Source organism: Hyperoodon ampullatus, assembly GCF_949752795.1.
Source record: "Hyperoodon ampullatus genome assembly, chromosome: 4".
Lineage (NCBI taxonomy): Eukaryota > Metazoa > Chordata > Mammalia > Artiodactyla > Ziphiidae > Hyperoodon > Hyperoodon ampullatus.
In genome coordinates this window covers 51,256,948-51,271,406 of record NC_136917.1, presented here as the reverse complement: position 1 = coordinate 51,271,406, position 14,459 = coordinate 51,256,948, and the positions used below count along the sequence as shown (strand labels likewise).

At 38.7% G+C, this 14,459-nt stretch overlaps 1 protein-coding gene across 3 annotated transcripts in view; it reads left to right on the top strand.

Moving 5' to 3' along the window:
- The window catches only part of STK32A (serine/threonine kinase 32A), a gene marked incomplete at both ends in the record, with an annotated part of 117,704 nt that overhangs the window by 31,365 nt on the left and 71,880 nt on the right, over positions 1-14,459 (top strand). For all 3 annotated transcript variants that reach the window (XM_079702208.1, XM_079702207.1, XM_079702209.1), the window contains one exon: positions 334-485. In XM_079702208.1, coding sequence (XP_079558334.1) covers positions 334-485 — 152 coding nt within the window. The remainder of the gene's footprint in view (positions 1-333; positions 486-14,459) is intronic.

Genomic DNA, 14,459 nt, shown 5'->3' with positions numbered 1-14,459 from the left:
TATTTTGGTCACTAAACAGCAGAATAAGGATGCTGTTAGTTATTGGAAGATTCCTGACATGGAGGCAGCTATTTTCCCCAAAATGCTGTCTTAAAAATCCCCAAAAGCAAAAACAGGCAAACTTGTTTGAGAAGGCGGAGATTTAGAAATTGACTTGGTACAGGGGAAGAAAATGAAATTTTTTACTCTGAAATCAGAGCTAAGGGGCAACTTTAACATCAGAGAATTTGCAAGTGATGGGGCCTCCATGCTGTGATAAACGGTCTTGTTCTGTCTCATTCCCATGATCCATCATCTCCCTGATCACTTTCTCACTCTGGTTGGCACCATTAGGTCTGCATCGTACAGAAGAATGATACCAAGAAGATGTATGCGATGAAGTACATGAACAAACAAAAGTGTGTGGAGCGCAATGAAGTGAGGAATGTCTTCAAGGAGCTCCAGATCATGCAGGGGCTGGAGCATCCTTTCCTGGTTAATTTGTGGTAAGTGGTTTTCTTGGACCTCTGAATGGGACACTCCTACCTTCACCCCCAAATCCTGTTATATAAACCCTTCCTGATTTCTACGTGTGCATTGGCAAAACCCTCATTGGGATCTTCCTCGGGACTTTCGTTCGCCTTGGTTTCTTTGACTTTATAAAGAAACAAAAATGTTATATTATCACCAGTAAATACTGCTCAGTTCAGTTGCCATATTTCCCCTTGTCCTTGAGGTCAGTTTTTTTTTTGTGGTTTTTTTTTTTTTTGCGGTACACGGGTTTCTCACTGTTGTGGCCTCTCCCGTCATGGAGCACAGGCTCCAGACGCACAGGCTCAGCGGCCATGGCTCACGGGCCCAGCCGCTCCACGGCATGTGGGATCTTCCCGGACCGGGGCACGAACCTGTGTCCCTTGCATCGGCAGGCAGACTCTCAACCACTGCGCCACCAGGGAAGCCCGAGGTGAGTGTTCTTTTTTAAAGCATTGTCATTCAATAGGCTGGCAAGGAATGAGTTCAGATATCTTCTCACTCATTAGGTCTTTTTCCCCCTTACTCGTGGGGCAGGGACTTGGAGTGCAAAGTATGGCATCACTGGCAGAGATAAGGTTGACTGTTAGGACTTGTACAAAACACTTTCTCCTTAAAGTGATTGGCAATCACCTTTTTTCCTTGCAGCATACTTCTTAAGCAGCCACATATATACCTGTGAGTTGGAAAAGGACGGGTGCTGCCTTTCTCACCAAATAAACTTTAACACAACCGGAGCTAATTTATGTCAGTAGCTAGACATTAAATGACTGATCTGCTCTCAAAGCCATTATCATAATCCAAGCCTTAGAAGACTGCGGAGACGCTTGCATTATCTATAACTTCCTGCTCTCTTCTTACCCATGGAGGTCTTTATGTGGCTGGCTCATTTTGCTCTACATTTTAATGCATCCATTATGTTAAGAGCCAGTTCTTAAAGCTAATTCAGTATGACTATTATTTAAATATGTATACCAAGCAGTTCTTACTTACTAGCAAATGGAAAAAAAAAAAAAGAGATCTCTATTCAGAGAATACTAATGGAAAAGTCATCGAAATGTCACTGTGTGTTTAGGGAGATTCTCTAGAGGAATCAGTGCATAAAACCTGTCTCCCTCCATCTTTAATTAATACAGTTCACTTAATACACAATTTGCTTGAAGACTCTATGCCACAGTTGAAAAGAAGATGGTTCTGTGTGACTTGGAAATAGGTCTGTTAGAGTTTATGCACTCTTCAGACATGGGGAAGCTCATTTTGGCCCAGCCTTGGTGTATTTAATCAGTATTTTACAATGGCCTATTCACAATGCTGCCATGTAAAGAGTTAAATGGATGCAGCTCTTTCTTCCCTGTCCTTAGCAATCATCAAATTGCCTTTTTTTCCCCCTCTCTTCACAATGATGATCCTCCCTTTGTTCAAACTCACATTGTCCTCCTTCAAAAGTTCAACCAACTAATTTTCTTCTTTTAAGACCAGGAACCCTTTGTAAGGGCACATTTAGCATTTTGCCCTCTCATGCTTGTCTGTCATCCCTGAGTAGGCCACGTTGATTTCGTTCTATTCCCATTTTTTTTTTTTAATAACATGAGTGTTGTGAGACTTTAAGCTGGCCAAAGAGTATAGATTTTGCTACTTGCTCACTTGGTTTCATTCCAGACATCATTCTCTTGTCTGTGCATCCTGACTTGGCAATAACAGGACATATATCCTATTCTACCCTTCTTCTCACTTCTGACACTGAATCTTACAGTGGAATCCTGGGCACCATTAACACTGATAGAAGAGAGAGAAGAGACAGCTCCACCCCCATGATTCTAGTACCACATTCAGAACTGGAAACTGATAAGGGGCATTCGTAAAGGTACAGCAGAAACCCCTTTGCCTTTCAAACCTTGAGATGAAAGTCTTCAGACTTCAGCATCTTTATTCCTTCTAATAAATGCTTTCTACCTTACTCAGTACAGCATAGTAAATATAAGTGATCTTTGCACAACTATTAAGCACCTTGCAGTGCTTCAGGAGGTGTGGCTGTAATTTACTTTATCATTTTTAAGTCCCATTGTTATAAGATATGCTTAATGTGTGTAATTTGGGTTGTTTCTATGAGTGAAGTATGATCAAGTGCTCTGCCCAGTGCCCAGCACATAGCAAGCATCTTACAAACGGTAGCTCTTAATTTCCTTGCTCCATTAAGGCATAGCATCCTCAAGTGCCCACCACTGGTGGCCAGTGTGGAACTCCAAAAGACAAATCTGAAGGGTGCTTGGTCCCAAGGCATCCTGGCAAGCTGTGTGTGGTAAAGGAAGGGGGAAAGAGTCTTCAACTCATTCCCTGTAAGAGCTTATGTTTGTTTTGTCTTCCGCCTGCATTCTGCAAATCAAAGAAAAGATTCCCTGTGTATTATGTACAATTTAATCAAGATTTTTCTATCCTGGGTTTAACTAGACTGAGCTTTATATCCCCAAAACTTCAGGAGCCGATTTTCTTAAGAAGCATTTTATGATTAACAAAATAATAGCAATATTTTTTAGAACTCTTCTGTACCCATTCATGCACTCTATTTTGCTGATATGTTGTGTAGGCCTGCCAATATTGCTTTTAATAATAATCTTCTCATGGATGCTCAAAATGTCCTCTGGGGATGTGTTCAGAAAATTCTGGTTTTCAGGATGAAGGAAAACACAAATTGTTAATTCAGAAGGTTCTTCCACCCTTAACACTGATGCTCCCAGACTAGTGAACTTCCTTCCCTGAAAACCCTCAAAACACATACCTCCCACATGACCCCCTACCCCCATAGCCAGAGATGATTCTAAAGATTCTTAGGTGGACAAATGCACCTGAACTTGAGCTGGCTTGGGCATTAGAAAGTCTTTTGTTCTAAAATTTTAACTCAAACAATTTCTTTGAATCTAAAATAAATGTCTTGATATAAAATAAGGAAATAGAGTGTTCTAATGAAAATAATAAATACCCATATATCGTCACTCAAAATAACTGTTGTAATAGTTTCCTATTGCTGCTTTAACAAATTACCACACACACAAAACAACAACAACAAATTACCACAAACTTAGTGGTTTAAAACAACAGGAATTGAAGTAGCTGAGGTTAAAGGTATTTTCGTAATATAATGAAAACATTATTTTCCTTTTGCCCTGCACGGTTATTTGCACTGAAACTTCACCAACAGACAAAACTAATCAGAACAATGATTACCTATGGAATGTAGAGATTAACTAGAAGGTTGCATGTGGAAAATTTAAGGAGTAATTGAAAGATTCCATTATCTTTATTATCAGCCTCTCCAGTCTCCCCACACCTGGCCCGACTCAGAACACAGTTATCAGATAAAGGCCATGTTATAAAGTGAAGGCTGCCTGACAGGGCTGGCATCCAAGAAAAGCAAATACAATCTTCCTGCGAGCCCCTCCTTGGGGGCCTCTAACAAAGCCCTGGCAACCCACAGCCCGCAAAAGAATCGCCCCAGTCCTGCCCAGCACAGCCGATCCCCAGGTGGCTTTTGTTCACTGAGATTAAGCCTGCAGTTGCGCACAGCCACTCAGGGCTCCGAGCTCTCCTCACTAGCGTCTCCCGTTCCTCGCGTCCCGTGAACCCCAAGGGTCCTCGTGTGATTTCAGGAAATGAGGAGATGCGATTGTCTGTGTTAAATGAAAAGGACCATTGGTACTCAGAGTGCGAAAAGGGAGCCCCGTGAGATAGCTCAACACAGTCACATAAATGAGTTCCCTGGAAGCAACCTCTATCATCTGTGACTCAGAGTGCCAGCACCTCTTCACGGAATCAGAGACCTTTGAGAACTCAGGGTAGCCTTCAGAGTCCCAGCATCAACCATAATAGCTTCTATTACTTTGGGTTTTACATACATGTTCTCATGTATTCATCCCAACAACCTACGTGGATAGGGATTATTCTTCCCATTTTACACCTGAAGAAACTGAGGCTCAGAGAGGTTACACCATTTCCACAGAGTCACACAGCCAGGACCCAAACCCAGGAATCCTGATTTCAAAGACCCTGCTCTTCCTGCTATACTCTACCCTCCCCCACAGATGTCTTGTGAGACTCTCTTACAAAATACGTACAGAAATGCAATTTATTTTGTTGATCTTTCTCCACACCCCACCAGAATACAAACTCCATGACGCAGATATGTTAGTATCTTTTGTTTACTGCCTCACTCTCCAGCTCCTACAATAGTGCCCAGCTCACAGAAAGGGCTCAATAAATATATGTTGAATGAATGAATGAAGAAACAAAGTGAATTAGCAGTGGGACTAGTCTTCTGGCTCCTGGTTTTTTGCTCTTTGCCCATCATACCTCTGCCACCTCTTGCACACTCACAAACAGCCCCATATAATCATGCCCATTCCAGATTCTTTGTAGGCCCTGAGGTCAGAGAGACCTGAGTTTGAATCCCTGTTTCGCCACTTGCTAACTGTGTAAATGAAGCAAATTACATTATGTGTTTTTCTTGGTTTCCTCATCTATAATTGGGAATAACAGCAATATCCATAGTAGAAGGTACTGATATGAATAAGAACATGTATTATAAAGCACCTCAAACACAGTAGATATTTAATAAATGATGGCTTTAAACAAACAACTCTGAGGCCCCCCCAGAAATGACATGACCCCCTGCCCCCATAGCCAGAGATGATTCTAAAGATTCTTAGGTGGACAAATGCACCTGAACTTGAGCTGGCTTGGGCATTAGAAAGTCTTTTGTTCTAAAATGTTAACTCAAACAATTTCTTTGAATCTAAAATAAATGTCTTGATATAAAATAAGGAAATACAGAGTGTTCTAATGAAAATAATAAATACCCATATATCATCACTCAAAATAACTGTTGTAATAGTTTCCTATTGCTGCTTTAACAAATTACCACACACACAAAACAACAACAACAAATTACCACAAACTTAGTGGTTTAAAACAACAGGAATTGAAGTAGCTGAGGTTAAAGGTATTTTCGTAATATAATGAAAACATTATTTTCCTTTTGCCCTGCACGGTTATTTGCACTGAAACTTCACCAACAGACAAAGCTAATCAGAACAATGATTACCTATGGAATGTAGAGATTAACTAGAAGGTTGCATGTGGAAAACTTAGAGAGTAATTGAAAGATTCCATTATCTTTATTGTGGCGTTGCTCATAGGAGAGTATATGTTTGTAAAAATTCATTACATTTTATACTTAATATCTGTGCATTTCACTATAATTTTCCCTCATTAAAAGAATATGGAAAATTTTTTTAAAACACAGATATGTTATATTACAATTCTGGAGGTCAGAAGTGCAAAATCAGTCTTCCTGAGCTAAAACCAAGCTATCAGCAGGGCTGTGTTCCTTCTAAAGGCTCTAGGGGGAGGACTTATTTCCTTACCTTTGCCAGCTTCTCCGGGCTGCCTGCATGCCTTGGTTCATGACTCCTTCTTCCATCTTCAAACCTCTCTCTGACCTTCTGCCTTCCTCTTCCATCTTTTAAGGACTCCTGTGATTGCATTGGGCCCACCTGGTGATGATGATTCTTGATCAAGCTCTAGCCACTCTCCACTGGGCCCTCTTCTCAGCTAGGCCTCAACCCTACCCAATAAAGACTTGAACAAAACACTAACATCCTTTTTAACAGCTCAAGCCCTCATCCTAGGATGACCCTAGCCCACATATAGTGCTTGCCTGAGAAACCTCAAGGCTGGAGAAAAATGTACTGTTTGTTCCACCAACACCTGAAGTTAGGGCCCCTGTCTCCCAGCCACTGCGAAAGGGGAGGAGCCCAATTTCCATACACAGCGTCAGTTAACAAACCAGATGGGATTCACATGGACCAGCCCCACCTTCCCAGTTTTTGTAAGTTTTCACTTTCCTGGCTCTTCTGAGCCCCCACTCACCACCCTCTCTATTCCCTATCCAACAAATCAAAGTTGAGTTCAGTTCACAACTGGACTCTTTCTATTGCGGTAGGATATTATGGACTAAACTCTCTCCTTACTACTTTAACCAGTGTCAGCTTTGTTAACTTAGGAAGAGATGTGATTAAATTAAGGATCTTGAGAGGGGGAGATTATCCTGAATTATCCAGTGTTGTCATAGGAAGAAGTTGTCCCTGATGAACTTGGATAGTTGGGGAAGAAGGAAGCAGTCCCTGAAGAACTTGGCAGAGAACAGTGTTATCGTGTGGCCAATACATAGTACTTGTTCCATACAGTTGTTGACTGTTGGGCTAATGGCCAAGAAACTGGATCTTTATAATGCAGATTATTCATTTATTCCTCAATATTACAAAGGATTCCTTAGAAATTCATTGGAAGAATATGTGGTAGCTTACAGAGTATCAGAAGTAAAGCTTGAAGAAGTAGGTCTCAGGAGGGTAAGGGACAAAGGCAGTTCTGGGACTCTAGGTAGCAGGAAGTAATGGACAGGCCCTTAAGGCTATCTCAGCTGGGCTGAATCAGCTCCAGCCAATTTTCTAACCTTGCATCACGGACTCAACATTCAAAGTCCTGGGAGGGAGTCCAACTGGCCTTGCTCAGAAACATGCCTACTCCTTGGCTAGAAGAAAGAGTGAAACAAATAATGACCCCTAGATTGTTGGCCGGAGAAACTTGGTGAATAATTGTGTCCTTCACTGAAGAGGAGCAGATTCACTGTCAAAATCAAGAACTCTCTTAATTAACAAGAACTCTCTGTTAATTTTGAGCTGCATCTTAGTCATCCATATAAAGCTGTTGAATAGGCATTGAGTCTGGTGCTCAGGAGAGAAATCCAGAGTCAAAGGAGAAGTCCCACAAAACACGAATATGGGAATCATTGGCTTATAGGTGCTATTTAAATCAGAGACTTGAAGGAAGCACCTTTGGAGAGAGATTACATAAAAGAAAAGGGCTGAGGACTCAAGACCTAGAGCATTTAACACAGTAGTTCTGACAGAGGAAGACTCAGGGAACTAGACAAAGAAGGTACTCCCAGGAACCTAGCCAACAAGCTAGGGGTAAATCAGGAGAGAATCCTAGAATCAAGAAAGGAAAGTGTTTCAGAAAAGAAGGCATGTAAACCATTTCAAGTGCTGCAGAGAAGTCAAGAATAAGGAGACAACTGCCCACTGACTTGGGAAGGGAGAGATGTGGTGACCTTGATATGAGCCAACTCCAAATGTCTGGACAAAAGGTGGAAGGGAGTGGCTTGATCAGAGCATGGGACTGAGTAATTTTCTTTTTCGAGGGTGGAGTGCAAAGTGGTTTTGTTGTGTTTTGAGATTAATCCATGTTGTCACAAGTAGCAATAGTGTATTGTCATTTCTCTATCATAGTCCACTGTATGAATATCCCATAATTTATTTATACATCTTACTGTTTTTTTATTATGCAACACAATTTTTTTTTTTTATGCGGTACGTGGGCCTCTCACTGTTGTGGCCTCTCCCGTCACGGAGCACAGGCTCTGGATGCGCAGGCTCAGTGGCCATGGCTCACAGGCCTAGCCGCTCCGCGGCATGTGGGATCCTCCCGGACCGGGTCATGAACCCGTGTCCCCTGCATCAGCAGGCGGACTCTCAACCACTGCACCACCAGAGAAGCCCTGCAACACAATTTTTAATTGAAGTATAGGTGATGTACAGTGTTGTGTTATATATATATATATATCTTTTTTCAGATTCTTTTCCATTATAGTTTATTAAAAAATATTGAGTAATAGTTCCCTGTGCTCTACAGTAGGTCCTTGTTGGTTATCTATTTTATATACAGTAGTGTGTGTATATACATCTTATTATTGATGGATGTTTGGGTTGTTTCCAGTTTGAAACTTTTACAAATAGTCCTGCTGTTAACATTCTTCTTTGTATCTTTTGGTAAACAAAAGTACACACATTTGGGAGCAATAAACCTAGGAATTAAATCACTGGATCCTAAGATTTATGTAGGTTTACCTGGCAAACAGTTTTCCAAAGAAGTTGTACCAATTCATATTCACATCAGCAAGATGTGAGAATTCAAGTTACTCTAAAACCTCACCAACACTTGGTATTGTCAGTTTCTTTACATATAGGTGTTCCAGTAAATGTGTAATTGTATCTCATTTGGTTTCAGATTGAGTTTCCCTGGTGACTTAGAGTTTGGGAACATTTTTATATGCTTATTGGCCATTGGGAATCCGCTTTTGAGAAGTGCGTGAGTTTTTGGTCCATCTTTTTAGGGTTTGCCTCTTTTTCTCATTGATCCATAGAAGTTCTTTATATATTCTGTAAACAAGTCTTTTTGAGGATGTAAATTATTTGTCCAATCTGTGACTTACCTTTTCACTCTATAATGATGTTTTTTAAAATAATCATTAAAGCTTGAATTTAAATGTGGTATAATTTATCAACCTTTTCCTTTATGGGTAGTGCTTTCTGTGTCATGTTTAGGTAATCTTTGCCCATACCAATGTGAAAATATCTATCCTGTTTCCTAGAAGCTTTGTTGTTTTAGCTTTTACATTTAGATCTATATTCCAGGACCAAGATTCACTTTCTTTCCCCATATGGCCATCTAATTAACCCAACACCATTTATTGGAGCTTTTATGCTTTCCTTCCTGCATCACAGCAACACATTTGTTATTAGTCATCATATACGTGTGGGTTTCCAGACTTTGTTCTATTGATCTACTTGTGTACCTTGACACATTTATCACACTACCCTAAATACTACAGCTTCAGACTGGTAAAAGAATTCAGTAACATAATGCTCCTTCTTGATTATCTTCATTATAGTTGGACCTTTTCAATTCCATATAAATTTCATAATCAGCTTGTCAATTTGTATTTTAAAGCTGCTGTTATTTATATTGGGTTACATAGAATGTATAGACTAGTCCAGGGAGAATTAAAATATTTGAAAACTATTAAACCTTCCAATTTATCAAATACACACACACACACATAATTAAGGTATCCCTTAATTTCTGTCTTTAGTTTCAGTTTTTAGTGTAGAGTTCTAGCATATTTGTCTTTAGATTTATTTCTAGGTATTTAATGTTTTTAAATTATTATAAATAGTAATTGTTTATCAAAATTTAATTTTCTAGTAGTTTGTTGCTTGTTTACCAAAATACAATTGATTTTCAATATTGATTTCATGTCCAATGACCTTGTTAAATTCTCTTATTCTTTCTACCAGTAGACCTGTAGATTCTTTTGGATCTTCAATATTTACAATCATGTCATTAACTAACAGTGACAGTTTTAGTTCTTCCTTTCCAATCTTCTTACCTTTTACTTTTGTGCCCATTGTATTTGCATTGAGAACAATGTCGAATATAGTGGACATCCTTATGAGTTTGTCCTGATTTCATGGGGAAGGTTTTAGGGATTTCAAGATTTCATATGTTTGCTGTAAGCTCTTCGTAGATATCCATTATCACAATAAGAAAGTTTGCTTCCAGTCCTAGCTTGCTAGAAGTTTTGATCATGAATGGGTATTAAATTTTGTCAAATGTGTTTTTGTTTTATCAAGATCATTTCTATTATGTGGTGAAGTAAATTAATTGATCTGCAAATCTTAAAACAACCTTGATCCTAAAATAACCCCTAGTTGGTCATGTTCTATTATCCTTTTGTATATATCACTAGACACTATAACACATATTTTTAAGTATTTATTTTTATATATTGTTTTTATTTATCAACACTTATTTTATTATGTATACTATATATATTTTTTTCAAATGTGCATAAACAAGTTTGAATGCAGAGTATGAGCCAATCAAGAGGAAGGACCTGGTAATGTAGGATAGAAAAGGGAAGATAGCCAGAGCAAGCTGCTGAAGGTGGAGAGATGGATGTGATTCAGGGCACAGGTAAGTGTGCTGGCCTTAGGGAGAAGCCAGGGCACCTCTTTCACTGTACTAGGACAGAAGGCAGAGTACGTAACTGTATATATTCCTAAAGTGGTGGATTTGTTGCTGGGCAGATGAAGTAGTTCTCATGCCATTGCCTCTGTGACACATGAGTTACCAATTGAGAATGAGGAATGGGCCCAGTATAGGAAATTTTGAGGAGAAAAGCTAAGTGACTGAAAGTATAAAATTAATAAAGAATTAGGACTTTCTTAATATCTATTTGAGACTTGTGGTTAAAAATTTAAGTGAGTCCAATCAGCACTGTTTGTGTTTTTTCTCCTCAGAGTGCACTTAATGGATATTAGTTTGTTTTCTGTTGCTGTTTTAAAGCATATAGGTGTGTTTAATCAGGATTGGAGTTTAGCTGAGAGAGGTATCCTCACTATGATAGAATTTGATGAATTGAAAAATATATTTGAGGGAGTAGACTCAAGAAGTAGACTCCTGGGGGAAACTTAAGGAAATCATACATTCGTGAAGTCTAAGACAGTTAATATTTTTGAGGTGTTATGCTAAAATATTACATGCATAATCTCATACATCTTCAAATACTAGTTTCTATAAAATAGGAACTAGTATTTGTCCCCTTATAAATATGAGTAAGCTGAAGATGAGAGGTTTGATTCCTTGCCAAACTACAAAACCAGAAAGTCATGGCACATCTAGATTCTAAATCCCACCCCCAAATTCTTTAAAACACTTAGTGTTAACTTATATTTTATTTTGATGTTGCTTATACATGTATCATTACTTCCAAAACTCTGAAACTGAACTTTAAAAAATTATACACCACTGCAAAATCAATTTTAAAAAATTTCAAGAGCCTTTTAATATGATGAGTTATGATGTTTTAGAGAAACAAAATCACCACTTGCAACTTAATATATTTCAGTTTGAGATAAAAAAAAAAAAACAAAAAACATTATGCCTACTCCTGCTTCCCTGGTAGAGTTCCAAGGGCTGGATATCAGAACTAGAGTTGCATGGAAAGCCTCATGAGATGGGAGCAGAGACAGGAAAGATCAAAACATTTCTGAAGATGTAATTGATCTAGTTGGACTGTAAACACTAGTCAGGGAATCAGAAGTGGGATGCATTAAAAATGAGAGATTAGGAGAAGGGCCTGGAGGGCAAAGTAAGAATCTCTGTATTTGGTAGCAGCACTGGGAAGTCCTCTCCCTGCCCTGGAATTCTGAGACAGGGGCAGCTAGGTCAGTAAGGAAATAAATTGCTTTTCTGGCTAGAGAGGCAGAGGGGTAGATGATACCATGAGCCAGATGAACTTGCCCTCTCTCCACTTCATCCACTCTGGAGAAATGACCAATCAAAATGTATGACTCAGCACATCCTGGAACCCTCTCAGCCCAGCCAGGACCTGCCCAACCACTCTCTGAATCACAAGTGGTAATTTGTGATCCATCAGTGACCCAAACTCACCCCCTTGGATTGTCTCTCTGCTGGCAGTCTACAGTTCTCCAGAAGCACAAAAAGTGTTAACTTCTAACATTTTTTTCCCCTGGACCCCTGATAAATTCTATGGGTAAGAGTCTGATTTAATTGTTCCTCATTATCATCTGAGCTTGGGGCTTGGCTTTTCTTTTTATATGGGTGGCAAGATGTTGTTATTCCCCTTTGCCTGTTTACTGGCTATATTATTCTCTGAGGTAACTATCTCAAGAGATTCTGTAGAAGATAATAATAGTTATATTTTCCCCAGAGAAGCTTCATAAATACATCTCCAGAGCCAGCACAGATGAGCTGACAGATCACAAAATAGCATTTAAAGCTCTGCCCAGAGAAAGGTCAGAGCTGGAGGAAATCAGCTATTACATCAGAACATCAGGAAAATAATCTGCAACCTGTTAGGTGTGACATTTAAAAATCATCCACAATCTTTTTCATTGTGTAAATTATGGATTTTTGTTCATTTTATTGGAGGCTATAGGTTATGGTTTGAATCAGGCAAGGAAGTATGTGTATTACTGTCTCTGAAGCTTTTATGATCCCCTGCAATCAAAATTAGGTCCTTCTGTTAGTTTCTAGCACAGTATCCTGCACTTTTCTTTCACAGCCCTTACCACATTTTATAACTACATATTTGTTTATGCAAATATTTATGTTGTATAGATGATTAGGTTTAAGACGAAGGAAACCATGTTCCTTGGTTTACTCTTTTAGCCTCATCACCTGTATGATAAATATACAATAAACAGTTGTAAAATGGCCACTGAATAAACAAGTGTTCATTATGTATCAAGCTAATAATATATGCTGGGTTGCTGATGGATGGAGATGAGCAAAGCACAGATTCCTCAAAGTGTTCAGTCAAATGAGGAATTCAGGCAAAAAGAAACCTAATGATTATGATACAATATAATACAATGCAACCATCTATAGCTAGGTTTCTGGAGTGTTCTGTAACAGAGAAACGGCTGGGTGCTGTGGAAGGGCAAAGAGGGATAACATCTAATTTATGTTTGGCAAGAAGAGGTCAGGAAAGACTAACGTAAAGGAGAAATGAACTCAGACAGAGTCTTTATGTCTCGTGAGATGTACATAAAAGTTTCTTCTGGCTAAAAAGGAAGTTTTAGTGAACATTTATCATAACTATTATATGGTGGGTCCCTCAAATCCATTCTATCCACTGCCAAAAAGATCTGTGTAAACTCTAAATTTTACATGTTTATGAATTTTAGATACATGGGTTTTGAACCTGGATATCCTGTACACACAAAATACACAAGAGTGGATGAGGTCATCTATGTGTGTTTTGATGAGGGCATTTAAGGTGTGTTTCTTCCCTTTTAGAACATTATAAGGCTACTTATGAGACAGAGAAAACGCACTTTGTAAGTTTCAAATCTTACTCTACTGCTGTGTTTTTCTGAAGATGAAAACTTCTGGAAACTTGACAACATATTCTAGAGAGAGAATGTGGGGAACTAGGTACTCTCATAAATTCCTGGTGGGGATTCAAAATGATACACCCTCTATGGAGATAATTTGGCAATACAGAGTCTAAAATTACATATGCCTTTATCCTTTGTTTTAACAAACTTTATCTTAGCAAACCCACTTCTAGGAATCTATCTCAAAGTAGTTCTGGCCAAAATACAAAAAGCCAGATGCAAAAAGTTTTTCACTATTGCAGTATCAGTAATAGCAAAAGGCTGGAAACAACCTGAATGTCCTTCAGTAGGGAACAGGTTGAGTAAACAAGTGACACCCATAAAATGCAGCACTACACAGCTGAAAGAGAGAATGAGAAGTATCTTTATATACTTTTATGGTCTGCTGTCCAGAATATACTGTTAAGTGGAAAAAGCAATGTAGCCTCAATTGATCTACAGATTCTACAAAATGCCTATCAAAATCTCAGCTAGATTCTTTGAAAAAAAAATGGCAAGCTTATCTTAACTTCAAGGGATCTGAAACTCAAGAAATTCAAGGGAATAGCTAAAACAGTCTTGGGAAAAAACAAGGTTGGAGGGCTTACACATGGTTTCAAAACTTAATCCAAAGCTACAGTAATCAAGACAGTGTAGTAGTGGCATAACGACGGGTATGAAGCTGAATTGAGAGTCTGAAAACAAACCCTCCATTTATGATCAATTGACTTTTGACCAGTATGCCAAGACAATTCAATGGGTAAAAAGTCTTTTCAACAAATGGTACTGGGACAATGCGATATCCAAATGCAAAAGAATGAAGTTGGACCCCCTACCTCACACTGTACAAAAATGAACTCAAAATGGATAATAGACCTAAATGTAAGAGCTAAAACTATAAAAACTCTTTTTAAAAAATAGGAGTAGATCCTTGTGACCTTGGATTAGGCAATGTTTTCTTATATATGACAACAAAAGCACAACTAATAAAAGAAAAAAATCGATAAATTGGACACCATCCAAATTTAAAACTTTTTTTCTTCAAAGACATCATCAAGAAAGTTAAAAGAGAACCCATGGAATGGAGAAAATATTTGCAGATCATATATCTGATAAGGGACCTGCATCTAGAATATGTAAAGGATTCCTACA